This window comes from Corylus avellana, chromosome ca8 (assembly GCF_901000735.1).
Source record: "Corylus avellana chromosome ca8, CavTom2PMs-1.0".
NCBI classification, from domain to species: domain Eukaryota; kingdom Viridiplantae; phylum Streptophyta; class Magnoliopsida; order Fagales; family Betulaceae; genus Corylus; species Corylus avellana.
This window is the reverse complement of record NC_081548.1, coordinates 9,593,161-9,612,776: the sequence shown is the minus strand read 5'-3', so window position 1 is coordinate 9,612,776 and position 19,616 is coordinate 9,593,161. Positions and strand designations below refer to the sequence as shown.

The window sequence follows — 19,616 nt, the reverse complement described above, 5'->3', positions numbered from 1 at the left end:
TTGATGTAATTTACTTTATTGATCTTTTAAAATGAGTGAAAATTCGAGTAATGTTAGGTACTATCTTTTTATCTTTCTAAATCTTCATAAAGTTGATGTAGTTTTTTTTTTTTTTTTTTTACATGTCTACATAAAAGAAGGAGAGAGATTCGAACTAGTGACTCAGCTCATTAAACTACTTTTTGGGGACAATCTGATGTAGTTTTCAAAATTACTATTAAGTCAAAATTCAAGTATGATTCATTTAAAATTTAATGACGATTTTAAAAGTTATATTAACTTTAAGAAGATTTTAAGAAGATAAAATGATGATACTCAAAATTACTCGTGAAAGTTCAAGACATTTACCAAGTTAATCCATTTTTTTATATGCATGCACGCGAAGAAAAAAAAGAAAAAAAGAAAAAAAATTAAACTAATTACTTCCGCTTGTGTGATCTTAAATAGCTATCAGTTGGACTATTTCTTATTCAATCGAGTCAAATTGTTCTTTTCTATTTTAAGGAATGCAAAATCCACGTTCCAAATAGCCCTTGAAATTTCCAACGATCAACAACATAAAACAGACTTCGGCTATAAACAGATTTTCAAGTTCATTTTATTTGTGCTTTGTTCCATGGGGTTGGCCGGTCAAGTTGTTGTACCCGGCATAAAATAAAAAGAAAAGAAAAGAAAAGAAAAGGAATAACTGCAGCGTTTGAAAGGCAAGAAATTGCATCTTTTTCGTCGCACCTTTCTCTATCTCAACGTTCTCCATCTCATCCTTGTAGCCATAGTTGTTCTTACTTAAGAGAGAGAGAGAGAGGAGAAAAATGATTAGTTCGAATCTCTTGGCCAAATCTCCCAATCCGATTGGTTGTTGACCGAAATCAACCCACAGACTGCCCAGTCGGCCTTCTCTGACCCCGAAACCACCGTGTTTGGCTCCATAACTCGCCGGAAAGCTGAAATCCTGGCCAAACCCGTTAACGTCACGCGACCCGACCCGGTGAATTTCATAAGTTTTTCCTCAATTGATCACTTAGAGGTATGCTACCTGATGTGTTCTTTCAGTTTATGATGTCAATTTGAGGAAATTCTAGCTAGATTCTGGTGTATTGAGCATTTTTAAAATTAGGGTTCCATCATGTCGAATTTGGGGATTTTGATATGTTGGCCTTAATATTTCGAAATTGATGAATGTGTGTGTGGTTTTTTTTTTTTTTTTTTTTTTTTTTTTTTTTTTTTTTTTTTTTTTTTTATAGATGTTAGAATTACATATAGGTTCATTTCAATTGCAACGGGTTCGATTTATTTGAGGAAATTCGGAATTTAAGGTTGATATACATGGAAAAATTGGGGATTGGGTTTTGATTTCTAATTGGTTTTATCTTGATGGGTTATATATGGAATTTAGGTGTTAAGTCAATGTTCTAATGCATAAACGAATCTGTAGTAAGGGGGATTTGGATTAAATAAGAGGATCAAACTTTAGGGAGTATGTATCAAGGAGTGATGAGGTTGTATTTCGCTTAGGTGCTAACATTGATTTTATATTTCAGTAAGGAGTACGAAGAGATTCTTGGATATTGGAATTCGCGTTAGGAGGTAAGTAGAGTTTGTTAATTTGGGTTATTTTCAATTACCGACATTTTGTGGGCCTTGGAATTTGTTTTAATGGAACTATTATTTACTCTCGCTGCCCTGTTGTATTTTGGAGATTTTGATGTTACAGCTGATATCATGTCCTTTTTGGGTTTGGGGTGTGACACAAGTGGTAAGGACAAAGTGGTCCTACCTTGGAGGGGTTCCTTGTCATAAAAAAGAGAGTTTATTTGTGCTTTGTACACTGCATTGATTGACCCTGTCAATGCTGGATTGCTTGGACCCACCTTGTGTAGAGCTTGATCATTTCTGTTTCTTCTTTCTTTAGCAGAGATCTGTAAACTTAAATACATTTGACTCCATTTTAGCTATCACCGATGGGGTGGGGAAACATCTACAGAAGACGCATGAGAGTATTCACAGTGGCTTTAGTAATATACCTAGATTATAAGGTAAAGTTTCTTATTGTGGTTCATTGCTTTATATAGATGGAACACCTTATTAAGTTCTTTTTTTGATCTTTGAAGGCTTTACAGCAAAGAGAGAAATGGACTAGCAGAGCTAAGAAATCTACTTTATGGGAAAAAGCTCATGAGCGCAATGCTAAGCGTGTTCTCAGTTTGATAATAGAGTTGGAAGGCTTGTGGGTGAAACTCGGACAGTATTTATCCACTCGTGCGGATGTGCTTCCTGAGGCATATACATGCCTTCTCAAGCAGCTACAGGACTCTCTTCCTCAACGTCCCTTGCAAGAGGTTTTGTTTATACTACATAATTGGAAAAAGTCTGATTAATGGACCTGATTGGCTTTTTTCCTAGACTAGATTTGTTGAAGTTTTTTTTACTTGTTTTTGTTCATCATTTGTATGTGTGTCATTGGTGGTATCAGAAACCATGAATGTGAAATCTATAACATATTGCATAATGTTATTGGACTGACAAATCTGACAAGTTTGCCACCATTTTTTTTTTTGAAATTTTCATTTGAAGTAGTGTAAAAGTTTTGGCAAATGTCAAACAATTTACAGAAGAATGGTTTGAAATCATCATCTGATTTCAAAAAGTCAGAGTTCTTGACTTTTGATTCTCTTGTCCAAGAATAACATTCACATGTCCTGTCACATAAATGGAAATATATGGATATTTTACCATTTGATCTCTCTTGGTATTATGTGCCCATGTTTATGCAATTTATATTTCCTGTATCAAGATAACTCCAGGTATATCATTGGTTGACTGGTCAATTTTGTTTATACAGGTTTGTCGGACTATAGAGAAAGAGTTGGGGAAATCAATGAATGATCTGTTTTCAAATTTTGTTCAAACTCCCTTGGCAACAGCATCTGTAGGATCCTCAGACTCTTGTTGGTTGTCTGCGTGTATATGTATTCTTAGACTGCGATCATCTATAATTGATTTTTGTTTTTTTTTTAAAATCTTTAAGGGTGTAGCAAGCTTAAGTAGATTCTGGGATAATCTTATTATTTACTCATTCTATTCTGTGTAGATAGCACAAGTCCATCGTGCAACTCTGCTTAATGGGCAGGAAGCGGTTGTTAAAGTTCAGCATGAGGGCATCAAGAGAATCATATTGGAGGTTTTGCATGCTTTGGCTTTTGAGATACTGGGATGAAAAGTAAGTTGAAGTTGTTTTAAAGTTTTGTGCATACTATTGTGTGACAGGACTTGAAGAATGCGAAGTCAATTGTTGATTGGATAGCTTGGGCAGAGCCACAGTACGACTTTAGTCCTATGATAAATGAATGGTGCAAAGAAGCTCCCAAAGAACTTGACTTCAATCGGGAAGCTGGTATGCCCCAACTCTTTCCCGTATTAGCCATTTTTTCAACTGATTTTAGAAGGTCTTTCTAATTGAGAGGAAAATGACTGTGATCTGTTGATTGCTTGCTTTATTAAGGTTCTGGCAGATGAGGATTATGGATTTACTCGAGGTTATTGGTTCAAAGGGAATGACAATCCCATCATGTCAAAATTTTGTTGTTGGGATAAATATTATATATTATCAGATATGTATGTATCAATTGTACTGAATACCTCTCAATGTGTGGGTTTCTCATATTATATAGGAATTGTCTAGCTAATTACAGGCTGTATCTCAGCGATTACAGCAATCTAGGAGAACAAATAAGGCAACTAAAATCTACCGATTAATTACAAGATAGTATAGCTATAATACAAAAATATACCATAACTAGAAAAGACTAGTTATGGCTAAATATATATATCATATCTGACTGACATCCCCCCTCAAATTGAGGTTGGTCGATCAAGAAGCATCAATTTGCCCACAAGGAACTGATGACGCGGTCGTGTCATTGCCTTTGTGAATACATCAGCTATCTAGAGATCAGTGGAAACATGAGGAAGAGAGATAACACGAGTGTCCAAGGCTTCCCGAATAGAATGACAGTCTACCTCAATATGCTTCGTACGTTCATGGTAAATAGGATTAGCAGCTATTTGAATGGCACTAGTATTATTTGCATGGAGAGGAGTAGAATCAAATTGAGAAAAACCAAGCTCAGCCAGAAGCCAGACAATTTCAGAACAAGCAGTAGACATTGCCCGGTATTCGGATTTAGTAGATGATTTAGAAACGCGAGCTTGTTTCTTACTCTTCCAAGAAATCAAAGAATCACCAAGAAACATACTTCAACCCGTGACAGACCGCCAAGTATCAGGACATCCGGCCCAATCTGTATCACTATAAGCAACAAGGCGAAGAGGAGAGCCGGTTGGAAAAAACAACCCACGGCTAGGTGACCCTCGAAGATAGCGAATGATACGGCGAACTGCAGCTAAATGAAGATTGCGTGGAGTTTGCATAGATTGGCTAACCTGCTGGACAGCGAAGGAAATATCAGGCCGAGTAATAGTCAAATAGTTCAAGCTGTCTACCAACTGTCGGAACACAGTAGGATCAGAAAGAAGATCACCCTCCTCATTTCGATATTTCACATTAACCTCCATAGGAGTATCCACCGAAGAAGAATCCTGAAGACCAGCCAGGCGAATCAAGTCCTCGGTATATTTGTGTTGATTCAAGAATATACCTGAAGAATTGGTATGCACCTCCAACCCCAAAAAATATGTAAGAGGACCAAGGTCTTTCATATGAAAAGAAGCCTGAAGCTTCTGCTTGAGATGGCCAATCATACTGGAGTCAGTGCCAGTAATGACAATATCATCCACATACACAAGTAAAAGAACGAGACCAGTCGGAGTCTTGCAAAGAAACAAAGAGGAGTCATATTGGCTTTGGACAAAGGAGAAGCGAAGCAGCGTAGACCTGAATTTTTCAAACCATGCCTGGGGAGCCTGTTTTAAGCCATAGAGAGACCGCTTTAACTTACACACAGCTGCAGATAGAGAAGAAAACAAACCCAGAGGAGGAGTCATGTAAATATCCTCTTTGAGATCACCATGAAGAAAAGCATTTTTGACGTCTATCTGGTGAAGCGGCCAGCCTTGGGAGGCGGTAATAGAAATAATCGTACGCACTGTGGTCATCTTCGCTACCGGAGCAAATGTCTCCTCATAGTCCACCCCATATTCTTGTGTTCCCAAGAGCAACTAATCGTGCCTTATACCGATCTAGAGTCCCATTAGAGCAAAGCTTAATCGAGTAAACCCATTTACAACCAATGACTTTAACATTAGAAGGACAAGGAACCACCTCCCATGTCTAATTGTCCTGGAGAGCCTGAAGTTCTTCATCCATCGCTTTTCGCCAACATTCATGTTTAACGGCCTCGGAAAAACATGTAGGGATGGAAATAGAAGACAAAGTAGCATTAAAAGAAGTGAGAAAAACCATACCGATCAAGAGGACGTGATACTCGGGTAGATCGTCGAGGACCAGGCTCAGGAGGCGTGGGAGAACTGATCAAACCTGTCTCGGATGACAAATTAATCTCCGGAGAAGTTGTTAGAACAGGTTCGGATGAAGGGTCAGTCTCGGGAAGGGGCAAAGTTGGTAGACGTCGAGTATACACAATTCCAGGTTTGAACTGTTCAGGGAGAGGAGTCAATTCATCAAAACATGGTAGAATACTAATTTCAGGCAATGACTCAACATGTGTAGAAAAGAAACATTGATTCTCAAAGAAAACAACATTACAAGATATACGAAATTTGTTAGAACAAGAATCATAGCAAACATAACCCTTGTGTGAAATACTATAACCCATAAATGCACATTTAACAGACTGAGCAGATAGTTTGTGACGTTCATGAGAAGGTAAATGAACAAAACAAACACATCCAAAAGTATGCAGATTAAGATAGCTAGGATGCTGATGATATAAACGATAGTAAGGAGAATCAAAATTCAAGACCTGAGAGGGCAGTCTACTAATTAAGTAAACTGCAGTAGATAATGCCTTAACCAAAAATTTAGACGGAACGGATGACTCAAGCAATAAGGTGCGAACAACGTCCAAGAGATGTTGGTTCTTTCGTTCCGCCACCCCATTTTGCTGAGGAGTATAAGGACAAGAGCGCTGAGAGACAATTCCTTTGTGGTGTAAGAAATCATGAAATTCGTGGGACATGTATTCTCCACCAGAATCAGACCTCAAAATCTTAATACCTGTAGAAAATTGATTCTCAATATATGCTACAAAGGTCTTAAAAACGGACAGGACCTCAGATTTAGCCCGAAGAAAATAGACCCAAGTATATCAACTGAAATCATCTATGAATGTCACAAAATATTTATATCGAGCATGAGAAATTACTAGAGAAATGCCCCATACATCACTATGCACAATATCAAAGCATTTTGTAGCACGACTACCATGAGAAGAAAAGGAAAGTATCTTACTCTTACCAAGTTTTCAGACAGAACAGTCAAATGACAAATTTTTAGAAACTCGTTCTTTATTGCCTAACAAACCAAAATTTAACATATGAGACAAAATAACAAAGTTTGGATGACCTAAACGTTTGTGCCATATTTCGTTTGGAGTGTTAACTGTCATACAAGCCAAAGATAAACAACTAAGAATTGAAAAGTACAGTGGAAATAGTCTGCCAACTTTAGGCCCCTTTGCGAGTATCTTCCCCGACACCTGATCCTGCACAAGACAACCATCACGAGAGAAATAGACATCATTGTTTTTCTCAACTAATTGGCCAACTGAAATAAGATTATTAGAAAGTCCAGGAGACACATAAACATCTCGGAATGAAGGATTGATATCTCCTACTTCATTAATAGCTAAATGACTCCCATTAGCTACTTGAATATGAGATGAACCAAGATATGGATGAACATTGCAAAGAGTATCAGATAATCTGGTCATATGATTGGATGCAGCAGAATCAATAAGCCAAGACTTACACAGAGTAGTACCATTACCTTGGAGCCTTAAGGCGGAAAAGGCTGATATAATCATCTGCTAGACCATTTCAGGAGTAAGAACAGACGATCCGGCCGCAGAAGAAAACGCTGAGGACGGAAGAGGTGTTCACTGCAGCTTGATAGGCGGTAGCTTGGCGATTTTGAGGCCGAATGGGACATTCTTTGATATGGCCTTGTTTCTTACAGTTGTCGCAAGATTTCTTTGCACAATTGGCGGCAATATGACCATACTCCTTGCAGCTGAAACACTGGACCTTGCGCATATCCTTACCCTTCCATTTCCCATAGGCTGCATAGGCTACTGGATTTGGGTTGGAATCGTGCTAGAACGTAACTTATGTGAGAAGACGCTGCTCCTCGTGAAGTAATTCTCCAAAACAAATATCCAAAGATGGAGAAGGATCCTGGTTCATTAAATTTGAGCGAGTAATCTCAAATTCAGGGCGCAATTTCATCAGGAATTGATCTCTCTTGCTTTGCTCATGAACAGCTTGAACAACAGAGATAGATGCAGCAGGTACCTTCGCATAAATCATATCAGAAAATTCTCCCCACAAATTCTGAAAACTAGAAAAATACTCCTGAATGGAGAGATTGCCTTGAGTGTAACTAGCAATCTCATATTCCAACTGAAAACGACGTGCGGTATTATTTTGGTGATAAACCTTCAACAAATACTCCCACATAGTCTTTGCAGACTTATAGGGTCTCAGATTGAGCACAATAAGAGGATCGACAGATCCTAAGATTCACGACATCACACGTGCATCTTTGACCTTTCACTTAGTCAACTCCTTAGGTTTTGAGGGGCTGGATCACTACCGTCAATATGGCCCCACAACTCGTTTCCCATAACAAACAATTGAAACTGGAATTCCCAAGTAGAATAATTTTTTCCAGTAAAACGGATCCCGAAAGGCTCGCTAGAAGACATGATGAAACCAAAATAGAATCAGAAATGATAAAACCTGATAAAGGAGTAACAGGCCCACCAGATTTGTTGGACAGCAAGCCCAAAGCTCACCAAACAGCAACCTGCAGCAGTCCACAAGCAAGCCCACAAGCCCACAGATCCGCAGCCCAGTCCACCAGCCCAGTCTGCACTCACACCACACTAGAACCTGCAGCAGCTACACCACAAGCCCAGTCCGCACCTACTCTCAACACCACAACAGAACCTGCAGCAGCTACACCACGCTGACCGCACCACACCTAAACCTGCCGGCAGCACCAAAATTCCGACAGCCCAGTTCCCCGCAAGCCTAAGTTTGCCTCACCGCACCACACCAAAATAAAATCAGCCACACCTGAACCTGTGACAGCGCCAAAGCTCCGTCAGCCCAGATCACCGACAACACCACAGATTGCCGAAAGCCCACGTCTGCACAGAATCTGCCGACAACCACCACAGATCGCCGGGAACGCTCCAAGATTGCACAGAACCTGCCGACAACCACCACAGACCTTGCCGACAGCCACCAAGGATTCTCCACAAACAAAGAAACTGCCGAATAGCAGTTTAGAACCCACCAGAATGATCGACATATCTCCTAAAGTTATCGACCGCCACAAAAAACAACCTAGTCCCAACCCAAGCTTGACAATTCCTACGCCCCTCAACAGGTAATTGAAAACAACCCTAATTTAGATAATGGCTCTGATACCATATCAATTGTAGTGAATACCTCTCAATGTGAGTGTTTCTCATATTATATAGGAATTGTCTAGCTAATTACAGGCTGTATCTCAGCGATTACAGCAATCTAGGAGAACAAATAAGGCAAACTAAAATCTACCTATTAATTACAAGATACTATAGCTATAATACAAAAATATACCATAACTAGAGAGACTAATTATGGCTAAATATATATCGTATCTGGCTGACAGTATGTTACTTGATATTTTTTCTGATTGAGTTGGTTGAATAACAGGGTAGTGGTATGTTGGCTATGCTAGGCTCTATTGTCTCACCAAACCATCTCAGTCTGTTATAGCCATTTTCTTTCCTATTTGGCTTACTCTATATTTAGTCTCATATACTGGATTCTTATCTTGTTTATCTGGGTTGAGGCATTTATCATGCTGAAACTTTATGTTAGTTATGCTTAACTTGGCAATTTCCCCTTCCTATTGTTTTTAGTAATGGTCATTATTGACATTGTCTTTTGTCTGTAGAAAATACTCGTGCAGTATCTAGAAATCTTGGCTGCAAAAGTAGTAGACTTGATGATAACACGAATGCCAATCAAGTGGATGTTTTAATTCCAGAAGTTATTGAGGTATAGTTTCCCTGAAATTCTTAACGCTGTATGTCTGCATCCAGGAGTGCGTTGGACTCGGTGTTATGTATTTTAGCATATAGGGATTTGAGGCCTTTTTTGGTTTCTCTTGAGAAATATGACCCCAAACATTTTATTGACTCTTTGAAAAACTTGAAGAACCTAGAAGTCATGAGAAGTTTTAAAAATTTGACCCTGTTTTGTAAATTTTTATCAGGGTCTTATAAAAGAAATGTTATATATTTATTCCAAATTATGCTTCTTAAATTTTCAATAGTTTACTTATCAAAAAAAAAAAAAAAAAAATTTATTCCAAATTATAGTATTAAAAATAAAGAAAATTAAAAGTAAATATAAAGTTTCTTTATTACTATGAGTACATATGAAATAAGACGGAGTAGCCCAGTAGTAGAAACATCTATCCAACAAATCCACTAAGCCAAAACTCATATTTTTTGGCGATAACTATGCAACGTTTCCCCCTGCCCTCCTGTGCAAGCTTTTTAGGTGGTCCCTGGAATTATTTTCTATTGTGTCCTCATGTAATGTTATACATTTGGAATAATAGAGATCTTGAAGTGGGTTAAAGAAGTGCTTCCTTTATTACAGTTCACTTGAGTTGTATGGATGATTGACCTAATTATTTCTTTAGATTTTATTTTGTCTCTCTTATAGTCGAAAATGTGGCCTTTTTCTTTTCATGTATCTTACTCCGCATTGTATTGCTTCAAATGATAGTCTACAGAGAAAGTCCTTATTTTAGAGTATATGGATGGCATTCGTTTGAATGACTTGGAATCACTAGAGGCTTTTGGTGTTGACAAGCAAAAGCTTGTAGAAGAGATTACACGCGCATATGCCCACCAAATTTATGTTGATGGATTTTTTAATGGTGACCCTCATCCTGGTACTCTCGCTCTCTCTACCTTTTTCCTTCTCTTCAGGTGGAGCGTGTTGAATTGTATTTGTTAAAGTATTAATTAAATGATTAAATTCATCATTTCCTATTAGCTTAAGTTTTTAGTGCAAGTAGTAATATTCCATGTGTTGTCTGGTCCTTCACACGAGGGCAGTGTTAAAAGTATTAATTAAATGACTAAATTCACCATTTCTTATTGGTTTAAACTTTTGGAATAAGTAGTGATTTAATGTTTTTAAGTCATTCTTTTAGTGAGAGAAATTTCTTTGGAGCATGTGTAGTGTGAACTTCTCCTGAAACTCCCCTTAAAATCTGAACTTTTGATGCATACTTTTATACACGCGCTTCCTAGGTCGGTAGATCTTAAGTGGGTTGTATTTTCAAAATTTTAGATCAAGTCTTTAGAATGGAATCATATTGCCCGGTTTATAATTTCAACACATTTTCTTCATTGCTAAGTTGATCATGTTTCTTTATCACATTGCAATAGAGTGTGTTGTCTGATCTTGAGAATCTTTACATATTTATTGCTTGTGAGACAAAAGTTTATGCATGGAAAATGCCATGCGGCACGTGTGACTGATAGAGTTTATGCAATCATGGCAAAAATAAGAACCCATGACAATGTAAATAAGGGCGCCCTCATTGTAGCTGGAATCTATTCTTTACTATCTAGATGCTCATGAAATAGTGCGTTCTGCTATATGAACTGCTTTGTCGGGAACTTTATTGCAGGAAATTTTCTTGTGAGCAAGGAGCCTCCTCATCGTCCAATTTTGCTTGACTTTGGGCTTACAAAAAAACTATCAAGCTCTATCAAGCAAGCACTGGCAAAGATGTTTCTGGCATCTGCAGAGGTTTGTACAGATCTTTTGTAATCTTTCTTTTTCTAACGTGCTGACCTTGATTTCCTGAGCCTTTATGAGTCTATGCTATCAGACATGAAAAAGTGCTATTGTGTTTTTCTCCTTGCCTTTTCCTTTGAGGGAAACATAGTTCTTTCCTCTCTTTTTCTTTCCCCCTTTGTGTTAGTTTAATGTGTATGACTCGGTTGTCATGATGAGTGTTAAAAATTAATTCAAATTAATCATAAGAAACTGTGTAAGAATAATTGAGAATGATCTGTTTTCACTCACATGACTCAATTGAAGTGTAGCGTTGTGCAGTTTTCCATGTGAAGTATATTTGAGAATATTACTTATCATTATGATATTGATTGCACTGGTATTCCACTTTAAATTATAGTGGTTTTAATAGAAGTGGTTCATTGCTGCTGACCTTTGCTTTAAGGTTGCTTCAAACTGTTCTCTTTGAATGATGAAATATTTTGTGATGCTTTTGCTACAGGGGGACCACGTGGCACTTTTGTCTGCTTTTGCAGAAATGGGACTTAAGTTGCGCCTGGACATGCCAGAACAGGCAATGGAAGTAACAACTATATTCTTTCGTACTTCGACGCCAGCAAAAGAATCTCTTGTAAGTATACAAAAAGCTCTTCTGAGTTTGCAGTTCTTGCTTCTTACATTGTTTCTGCAACTTTGGTAAGTCCCACTTATTTATTCACTTATTTGTTGGTTCTTTAAGCAATCCATGAAATCATTGTCGGAGCAAAGAACAAAAAACATGAAGGTGATACAAGAAAAGATGAAACTCAACCAGAAAGAGGTTAAACGTTTTAATCCTGTAAGTTCATGTCTTCTCTCCTATCCTTGTTTCTTGGATATGTTAATTGACCATTTTCATCAATGTTCAATTCGGTAATAACCTTTCTTTCCAGGTTGATGCATTTCCTGGGGATATCGTAATCTTTTCACGGGTCCTTAATCTTCTAAGAGGTCTGTAATTGAGATACCTATTGTAAATCGTTGGCTCAAATGATTGTGAATTTTAATTATGATTGTTACATGGATTTAGGGCTTTCTGCTACAATGAATGTTAGCATCGTATATCTAGATATCATGAGGCCATTTGCAGAATCAGTTTTGCAAGGGTGAGTCTATCCTGAAGCTTGGTGGGTCATTAGTTTTTATTATTGTTTCTGTTGTAATCTCTGATTGAACTCAGGATGCCTTCTCAGAAATATTAATAGGGGACCTGCAGTTAATGATCGGTGGATGTATGACACACCTGTGCGCTCTGATGTGGAGGCCAAGTTAAGGCAGCTCCTAGTTGAGCTGGGGAATAGTGATAAAATACTTGGAATCCAGGTGTGCAGTGTTATTTAAATATTAATGTGATAGGACAGTAATCTGAACAGTCTGTTTATGTTTTCCATTTATCCTGTTCTGTACGTTAGACTTTATTTATTTTTAATAAGTAATAACCAGTCTTATTAAAAGCGTAAGGCAGTAATATTAATGTGTACATTAGACTTTTCCAGCTGCAAGTGTTGTGTATTTTCCTTGAGTGTCGACTTTCTTTTTCCCTTAAACGATGAAATGATTGGTTTTGTTGTAATCAGTTATTTGCATGGATTTGAGATTGTAGAGGCATGAATTTTATGTTCCTTTGGAATTCTCCTTATTTTGTTTTTAGTATGCTTGTATATGGATTACGAGCTTTTTCATGTTAGGCATGCTTTCCCTATTGCTATGGTCATTTTTCCTTCCTCTATTTGGTTAACAAGTGTCGCCATCTACATCTTTTTGTATGTCATTCCATGACTTTCATTATGGCATGCAGGAGGGCTCAGTATCACTTTTAACTGCTGGCAGAATTTTGGTGCTTTAGTAACTGCTAAGAACGTTTCGAGGCATTTTAGAAATGACAGAATTTATAAATTATTAACATCATTTGAATGGAACTATGATTACTGAAGTGGTTGTAGTAAATGCTAAACTTATATCATGCGCCCTTTTCCCTTGCTTTTATAGCTTACTATAAATGTCTTTCACGAATCACACATCTGTTAGACTGTTTTGTTCCCTGGGAGTGCACTCAACAACAAAAGCTATTGATTCATGCCTTGGAATTTGGAATAGGACCCTGAAGGCAGATTTGGTCATGAACAGTTCTTGCATACCAGTATATAGTTGCTTGATATCTGTACTGGGTGTATGCTACTATCTATCTGTTTGAGCGTGTAAGTTATGAAGGATGAATGGAAATTGATTGAGTGTGGAAGTTTTTTAGGTTTGTAGCAAGTAGAAACTAGTGATTCCGTTAGTTGATATGAATGGGCTAGAAGTGAGGAATCCTTCAAAAGCATAGAGGTGATTAGGTGTTAAGAACAAAGTTAGGTTATGCTGCAGGTTTCAATATTCAGTTTTGTGCTTGAACTTTCTAAGTTCTGAATAGAAGTATAGATCTGATTATGTTAAATTCACTAGCAGTCTTAATGGTTATTTGTAATTGTACGTTATACGCTTCAAAATGTAAGAATCCTATTTTCAGCTCTTTGGCGGGAAGCAGAAGTTTCCCCTTTAAAATACATGAAAAATGGATCCTCATTTGAGTTCCTTTTCTTTGGAGGATTTTGTGGTACAGTTAAAATCAAAAGAGCTCAATGTGTATAAGATCTAATATATATTTACCATGTACAAATGCACATAGTTAAATGTTTCTATTTGGTGAATGAGACGAGATTTACCATGGGTAACGAAGGAAATTGGGTAGTGTTACCAACACATCTTAGTGTTTCTCTAACCTTTATATTGTTTGTTTGGTTATATTTGTTGTTAATTAAGTATTTTGTTTAAGAATATTATTGAGGTTGGTAATTTGGATTTTCAATGCAGATAACATTACGATATTTTTTCTATTTTTCTTTTTTTATGATGAAATTCATAATTTTGTCTAAAGGTATGTGCCTACAAAGATGGAGAGGTTGTCATTGACACTGCTGCTGGAGTGCTTGGTAGATATGATCCTCGTCCAGTCCAGCCTGATAGCCTTTTTCCAGTTTTTTCTGCGACAAAGGGTATCACAGCAGGAATGTTACATTGGCTGGTCGACAATGAGTGCGTTATAGAATTTTACGAACTTCAAAGTTTTACCTTTTCATATAAATCAAAGATAATCTGATCATTTTCTATTTTCATGTACAAATGGCCCAGCTACCAATGTTTCATTACACTAGTGCTTTTGACAGTCCATTCCATACTCTAATAGTGAGCTTGGCATGAAACCTAGTGTTTTCTGGATTTGGGAATGCAGCCACATGTATTTGCGTCGAAATATGGATGGCTGTATTGATTCACTCAGAAATTTGATTAGTTATGGAGAGTTGTATCCAATCTCCATGACAGTCATAATACTAGCATGAAATGCAGATTAAAATAAAAAAATAAAAAAATCTTATATGGTTTAAAAATTAAAGTATGCATGCTCAAGCATCTGAACCATAGTACTCAAAATAATTGGAATATATTTAAAAGTGGGGGGTGGGGGGGCGCGCTATTCCTTGTTGGCATCCCTCTCTTTATGAATTAACAAAAACCTTGGGATGACAAATTTTGTAAAATACTCTTCTACAACAAAACTTCTATAATAGTTGCTAAATTTCAGGGAACATATCTGACCATTTCTTCAAACATACTTGTCTCAAATTTGACTTTAATAGTAAGAAACTTAGACATATGTTGATAAATTCTACAATGAAGGTAATCCCAATAAGGACATCTTATTTCAATACTCTTTTTTTCCCCAATCATAATTTTTCCGAGTGCAGATATGTGCCAATTCTACATATTTGCATGAACCATGTCAGACTTGGCAGAGTTCTTTCCTCTCTCTCTCTCTCTCTCTCTCCCCCCAACATGAGATAGATATTGATCCCACATTGGACACTAACAAATGCATACAACTTTAAAACCTAAAATTTTGTTTCTATGTAAACTGTAAATTAAGAACTATTTTTGAAATTTGTTTTCTGGCCATATTTTCTGCCTTTAATATTTGTTTCTGAAATTTTATTGTGCAGGAAGCTGGAGCTTGAGGAAAATGTAGCAAGTATTTGGCGAGAATTTGGATCAAATAGGAAAGATCTCATCAAGGTTTGAGTTTTATCTCTAGTCCAGATAATTTAGTATCAACTGAAAATTTTGATTTCTTTTATCATTTTTGTTTGTTTGTTTTCATTTTTAGGTCCATCATGTGCTTAACCATACATCTGGTCTTCACAATGCTTTAGCAGACATTGCTAGAGAAAATCCTCTACTAATGTTAGACTGGGATGAATGTTTGAATCGTATTGCTATGTCAGTACCTGAAACTGAACCTGGCCAGCAGCAGTTGTATCACTATCTATCTTTTGGTTGGTTATGTGGTGGCATTATTGAGGTATAATTCCTTACCAACATGTCAGAAAAACTTTATGTTGTGTCAATTTATCTAACCTCTATGGATCTCAAAATGATCTAGGGTTATTTATCATAATTGTTAATGCTTGCATTTTTTCCCTTGAAGTGGTGCTTGAAGTTGTTTGTTCCTTCTTGCTAACTTTTATCCTGGCCCAAATATACCTAGTGTTGATACAGTTAACCACGTTCCAAAATACCGACCGTGTGCACCTGCAAGGGAGAAAAAGAGTAAGCAAAACAGTTTGTTGGAGCAGGCTAGTGAAGGATAGCTTTGATGCACAAGTCAATGAGGAATATGAGAGAGATAAAGGCTAAAACAAAATATTGAGCGAGAAGGAAGGAAGGAGGGAATGACCCCTTTTACTTGACATTTGCCACTTTTTATAATTGATTGCCTCTAACCGTTTGTGACGTGGGTTCTGACTGTCTATTCCGTGGCAACGGAGGAAGCTGAAGCTCAGACTGATCGGATCTCTTCCCTAGTGAATGGTTTGATCAATCGGGGGTTTTTAGGCTCGAGAGTGGGTTCTCCTTCTCCGATCGGGTTTTTAGGCCCGGTTGCCGTGTGTACGACGATGGTGGAGGTGCAGCCAGAGCCTTCTGTGGAAGTTGGATTGGAGAAGGCGATGGGTTGCTGTTTCGGTGATGGCATACCTATTCATGGTTGCGTGTCGGGGGCCTGGTTCGTCTTCGGAGGCTGCTGTGTTGCCGGAGACAGCCCAGGGCCGGTAGAATATTCCAGTGAGTACTGTGTCCAGGGTATCTGTTTCCCCTGTTGTCACTGTGAAGGCTGCTGTCTATCCGGTGGAGGCCTCTGCCTCTCAAGCGCCTCTAGTAGTGGTTTGTGTCCCTTTGGAGGTAGCTCCTGTTAAGGCTAATCGTATCCTTGCATCGGAAAAAGGGTTGCTTCGTCGGGGGGTTTTTAGGGTCTAGAAATGCTTCTCCTTCTTTGCCTGCGATGAAGGAGGCTTCATCGTCAGTTAAAGGTTCTAAGGTTGTCGTCTAAGAATCACTAGTCTGTTCTTCTTCGATGAAGCACGCGGTAGAATTGGGTTTGAGACTCGGCGAACCTTTTCCTCGCATGTTGGAGGGTGGTGCTCCAATTTACTCTGTCTCCAAGTCTCAAATAGGGTATACCCGGAGAGTGAAGGAGAAGATTGCTAAGCAGTTGCATAAGAACAAGGAGTTGTTTGCCGAGGTTGTGGTAGAAACTGCGGAGAAGGGGGTGGAGAACTATTCGGAGGTAGTGCTAGATGCGGTGAAATTTGCCTCCATTGTGGGATTGTCTGGTGGTGAAGGAGGTGACGAGAAAAGTCTTTTGAAGCTTTTTTCGAATATTGAAGAGGAGCGTGAGCCCTATACCCCAAAGGTAAAAGGGAAGAGGGAACTCAAGAATTTAGAATGCTCTATCAATTATGAGGCTTGAGGGTGACTTTCTCCGAAAAGATGCCAGTGCCGGCGGGGTTGTGTTGGGACGAAAAATGCATTTTCATTTCCTTCAGAGGTGCTTTAGGGGCTTTGGGTTTTTAGGGCTGGTGTTGGGCTAGTGTGGGCTTTAGTCTTTGGGTTCTCTTTTTGGTTTTTCTGTTTGGCTGTGGTTACTTGTTGGGTTTTTGGGTTGGGTCTTCTTTGGTTTTGTCTTTGGGTTTTAAGCTGGGCTACCTATGTATACTTTCTTGTGTGCCTAGAGGCGCATTGCGCTTTTTTTGAGATATACAATATTACTTATCAAAAAAAAAAAAAAAAAACTGTTTGTGACATGTCAACCGGATATCCTACGTTCCCTTCACCCTCCTTACACCCCCTTACCTCATGCTGGGAATAAAGGGGACAGTTGTTGAGATGGCGAGTGGAGGGATCCCATGTGATAGTTGTATGGTGTTCTCGGGTTATGGGCCCTGAGCTGGAAATTTTATGGAATGGTCGGATCTTGGGCCCAACACCAAGATTTGAAGTGATCTCTGCAAGACGCTGTTTTCTTTTCAATTAAGTAGCATGGTCTAATATACCTGGACATCGTGAAACTAGAGTATTTAGTCTGGCTTCCTTGATGAGAAAGAACAGGCTTGAGACTTGATAGTATTTCCTTTTGCCGCTTTCTACACCATAAATGATCCCCACTTCATTTGTTCCAATAGATTTTAGCTCTCTCTCTCTCTCTCTCTCTCTTCCCATGTGATGATGTCTTCCCTCGTTCTATCAGCAGTGGATGGTGCATCTGTTGGATATCCTGTGATTTCTGTCATGCCTATTGTGTTTTGTTTGTCAATGTGATATGTATCGAAAGGACCATAGGAGTGGTCAAAGAGATTTGTTATTCTTGTGAACTTCCTTCTTGTTCTGAACCTACCTTGTCTCATGTTCTGACATTCTGTTTGGATATCACAGCACGCATCTGGGAAAAAATTTCAGGAGATTCTTGAGGAAGCATTCATTCATCCCCTGCAAATTGAAGGCGAGCTATATATTGGAATTCCTCCAGGCAAGTGTCGAACTATGCTATGCTAATTTTCTTGATATATTATGTACAAATATATTTGTAGACATGATTGTATTGCATTCTCATTTATGTTGGACTGGAATTCACTTTATATTTTGTCATTAATTTAAAACTGTGTTACTGATACTTGGATTTATGGTAATGATAGTTTGGGGAAAATAGTGTTAGTGGCTAATTGGTTCATGATCTTCCTTATCACCATTTACTATTGCTCCTCTCCAGGTGTGGAATCTCGACTTGCAACACTCACACTAGATACAGATGACCTGCAGAAGCTCTCAGGGATCAGCAGTCGTCCTGACATGCCCTCCTCATTCAATATTTCCCAAATGGTGACCACCATGCCCGCTCTATTTAACATGCTCAATGTTCGTCGTGCCATCTTACCTGCTGCTAATGGACATTGCTCAGCCCGTGCTCTAGCACGTTACTATGCAGCCCTAGCTGATGGTGGTGTGGTACCCCAACCTCATTCCTCTTCTAAACCTCCACTTGGCAGCCATCCCCATATCCCCAAATTTTCTTCTGAAAAGACCATCAAAAGGCAGAAAGTTAGGAAAACTAAGGAACCAGCTGCTACTTTAATGAAGAGAGTTAATGAATATGATGAGCAGAAACCAGATTACAATGACGTTAGCCATAGTAGTAATACCAGCAGCGATAGTTGTACTAGGCTTGTCGATGATAGTAGCGGTAGCAATAACAGTAATGTCAGTGCGACTGACAGAACTAAAAATAGTAATCTTCAAAAGAGTACTGCAGGTAGGATTTTTAGCAACCCTAGAATTCATGACGTATTCTTGGGTGCTGGTGAATATGAGAACTTGGTTTTGCCAAATGGGAAATTTGGCTTAGGGTTTAGGAGGTTTAATTCAAACGAAGGGTCCCTGGTTGGCTTTGGGCATTCAGGAATGGGCGGATCAACAGGCTTTGCTGACATGAATAATAGGTTTGCCATTGCTGTGACCCTGAACAAAATGTCTTTGGGCGCTGTAACTGGAAACATCATTCAGCTAGTTTGTTCGGAGTTGAATATCCCGGTACCGGAGGAATTCTCAAGATTTAGTGTGAGCGGACCCGATGAACAGTTAAATTTTGGGAGACCTATGATTAACTGAGGATGGGAAAACTTTTTCCCTTTACAATGTTGTTCTGTGTACTATTTATCTTCGCATGCAAACTCTAGAAAGGTTTTTCCTGCCCATTGATATTCCAAAGGAAATTGTAGATGTCACAGTTAATCTATACACAATATATATACATACATTGGATTCAAGAAGTTGAAAATAATGTGTACATGAGAGCCTTTTTTTCCCCCTTCAATAAAGATATTTGTGGGGTTTTTTTTTTTTTTCTTTGTGGGGGGGAGGGGGTGGCGGCGGATGATCTCAATATACTGATGAATTGATATGGAGTAAGATGCTTGCGAACCGTTGGGCACCATTTCTTAAAAAATTCATGCACCTGGTTTTGTTCTTACCAATTGGGCCAATTCCCATCAGTAAAAACTCGTTGAAAGCTTAAATCCTGGAATTGTATTGTATATACTGAGTAATGATGAGATGGGACTAATCCTTGCCAAACACATTCGTCGAGGATAGACTTGCTAAAATACATATATCTTTATTTATTTTATTTTATTTTA

The 19,616-nt window shown here is 38.4% G+C and overlaps 1 protein-coding gene across 3 annotated transcripts; it reads left to right on the top strand.

Moving 5' to 3' along the window:
• The first annotated feature begins 513 nt into the window (after positions 1-513).
• LOC132188991 (uncharacterized) lies at positions 514-19,284 on the top strand. 3 transcript variants are annotated; one of them, XM_059603452.1, is made up of 20 exons: positions 514-1,027; positions 1,542-1,587; positions 1,953-2,036; positions 2,112-2,339; positions 2,843-2,929; positions 3,092-3,181; positions 3,268-3,394; positions 9,149-9,252; positions 9,991-10,159; positions 10,907-11,028; positions 11,519-11,647; positions 11,756-11,854; positions 11,949-12,006; positions 12,086-12,161; positions 12,249-12,378; positions 13,973-14,130; positions 15,093-15,165; positions 15,257-15,451; positions 17,860-17,953; positions 18,194-19,284. In XM_059603452.1, the coding sequence occupies exons 3-20, from the start codon at positions 1,962-1,964 to the stop codon at positions 19,087-19,089; spliced, it is 2,910 nt and encodes a 969-aa protein (XP_059459435.1). In that variant the 5' UTR covers positions 514-1,027; positions 1,542-1,587; positions 1,953-1,961; the 3' UTR covers positions 19,090-19,284. The 3 variants fall into 3 exon arrangements, with proteins under 3 accessions (XP_059459435.1, XP_059459433.1, XP_059459434.1); XM_059603450.1 differs by having other exon boundaries at positions 1,916-2,036; XM_059603451.1 differs by having other exon boundaries at positions 1,913-2,036.
• The last annotated feature ends 332 nt before the right edge of the window (positions 19,285-19,616 follow it).

Excerpts from the sequence above, each read along its gene's own strand:
- LOC132188991 (XM_059603452.1), top strand. The coding sequence starts at position 1,962 with ATGGGGTGGGGAAACATCTACAGAAGACGCATGAGAGTATTCACAGTG. Across the intron at positions 11,029-11,518 it reads TGTTTCTGGCATCTGCAGAG|GGGGACCACGTGGCACTTTT; the intron begins GTTTGTACAGAT and ends CTTTTGCTACAG. Across the intron at positions 14,131-15,092 it reads CATTGGCTGGTCGACAATGA|GAAGCTGGAGCTTGAGGAAA; the intron begins GTGCGTTATAGA and ends TTTATTGTGCAG.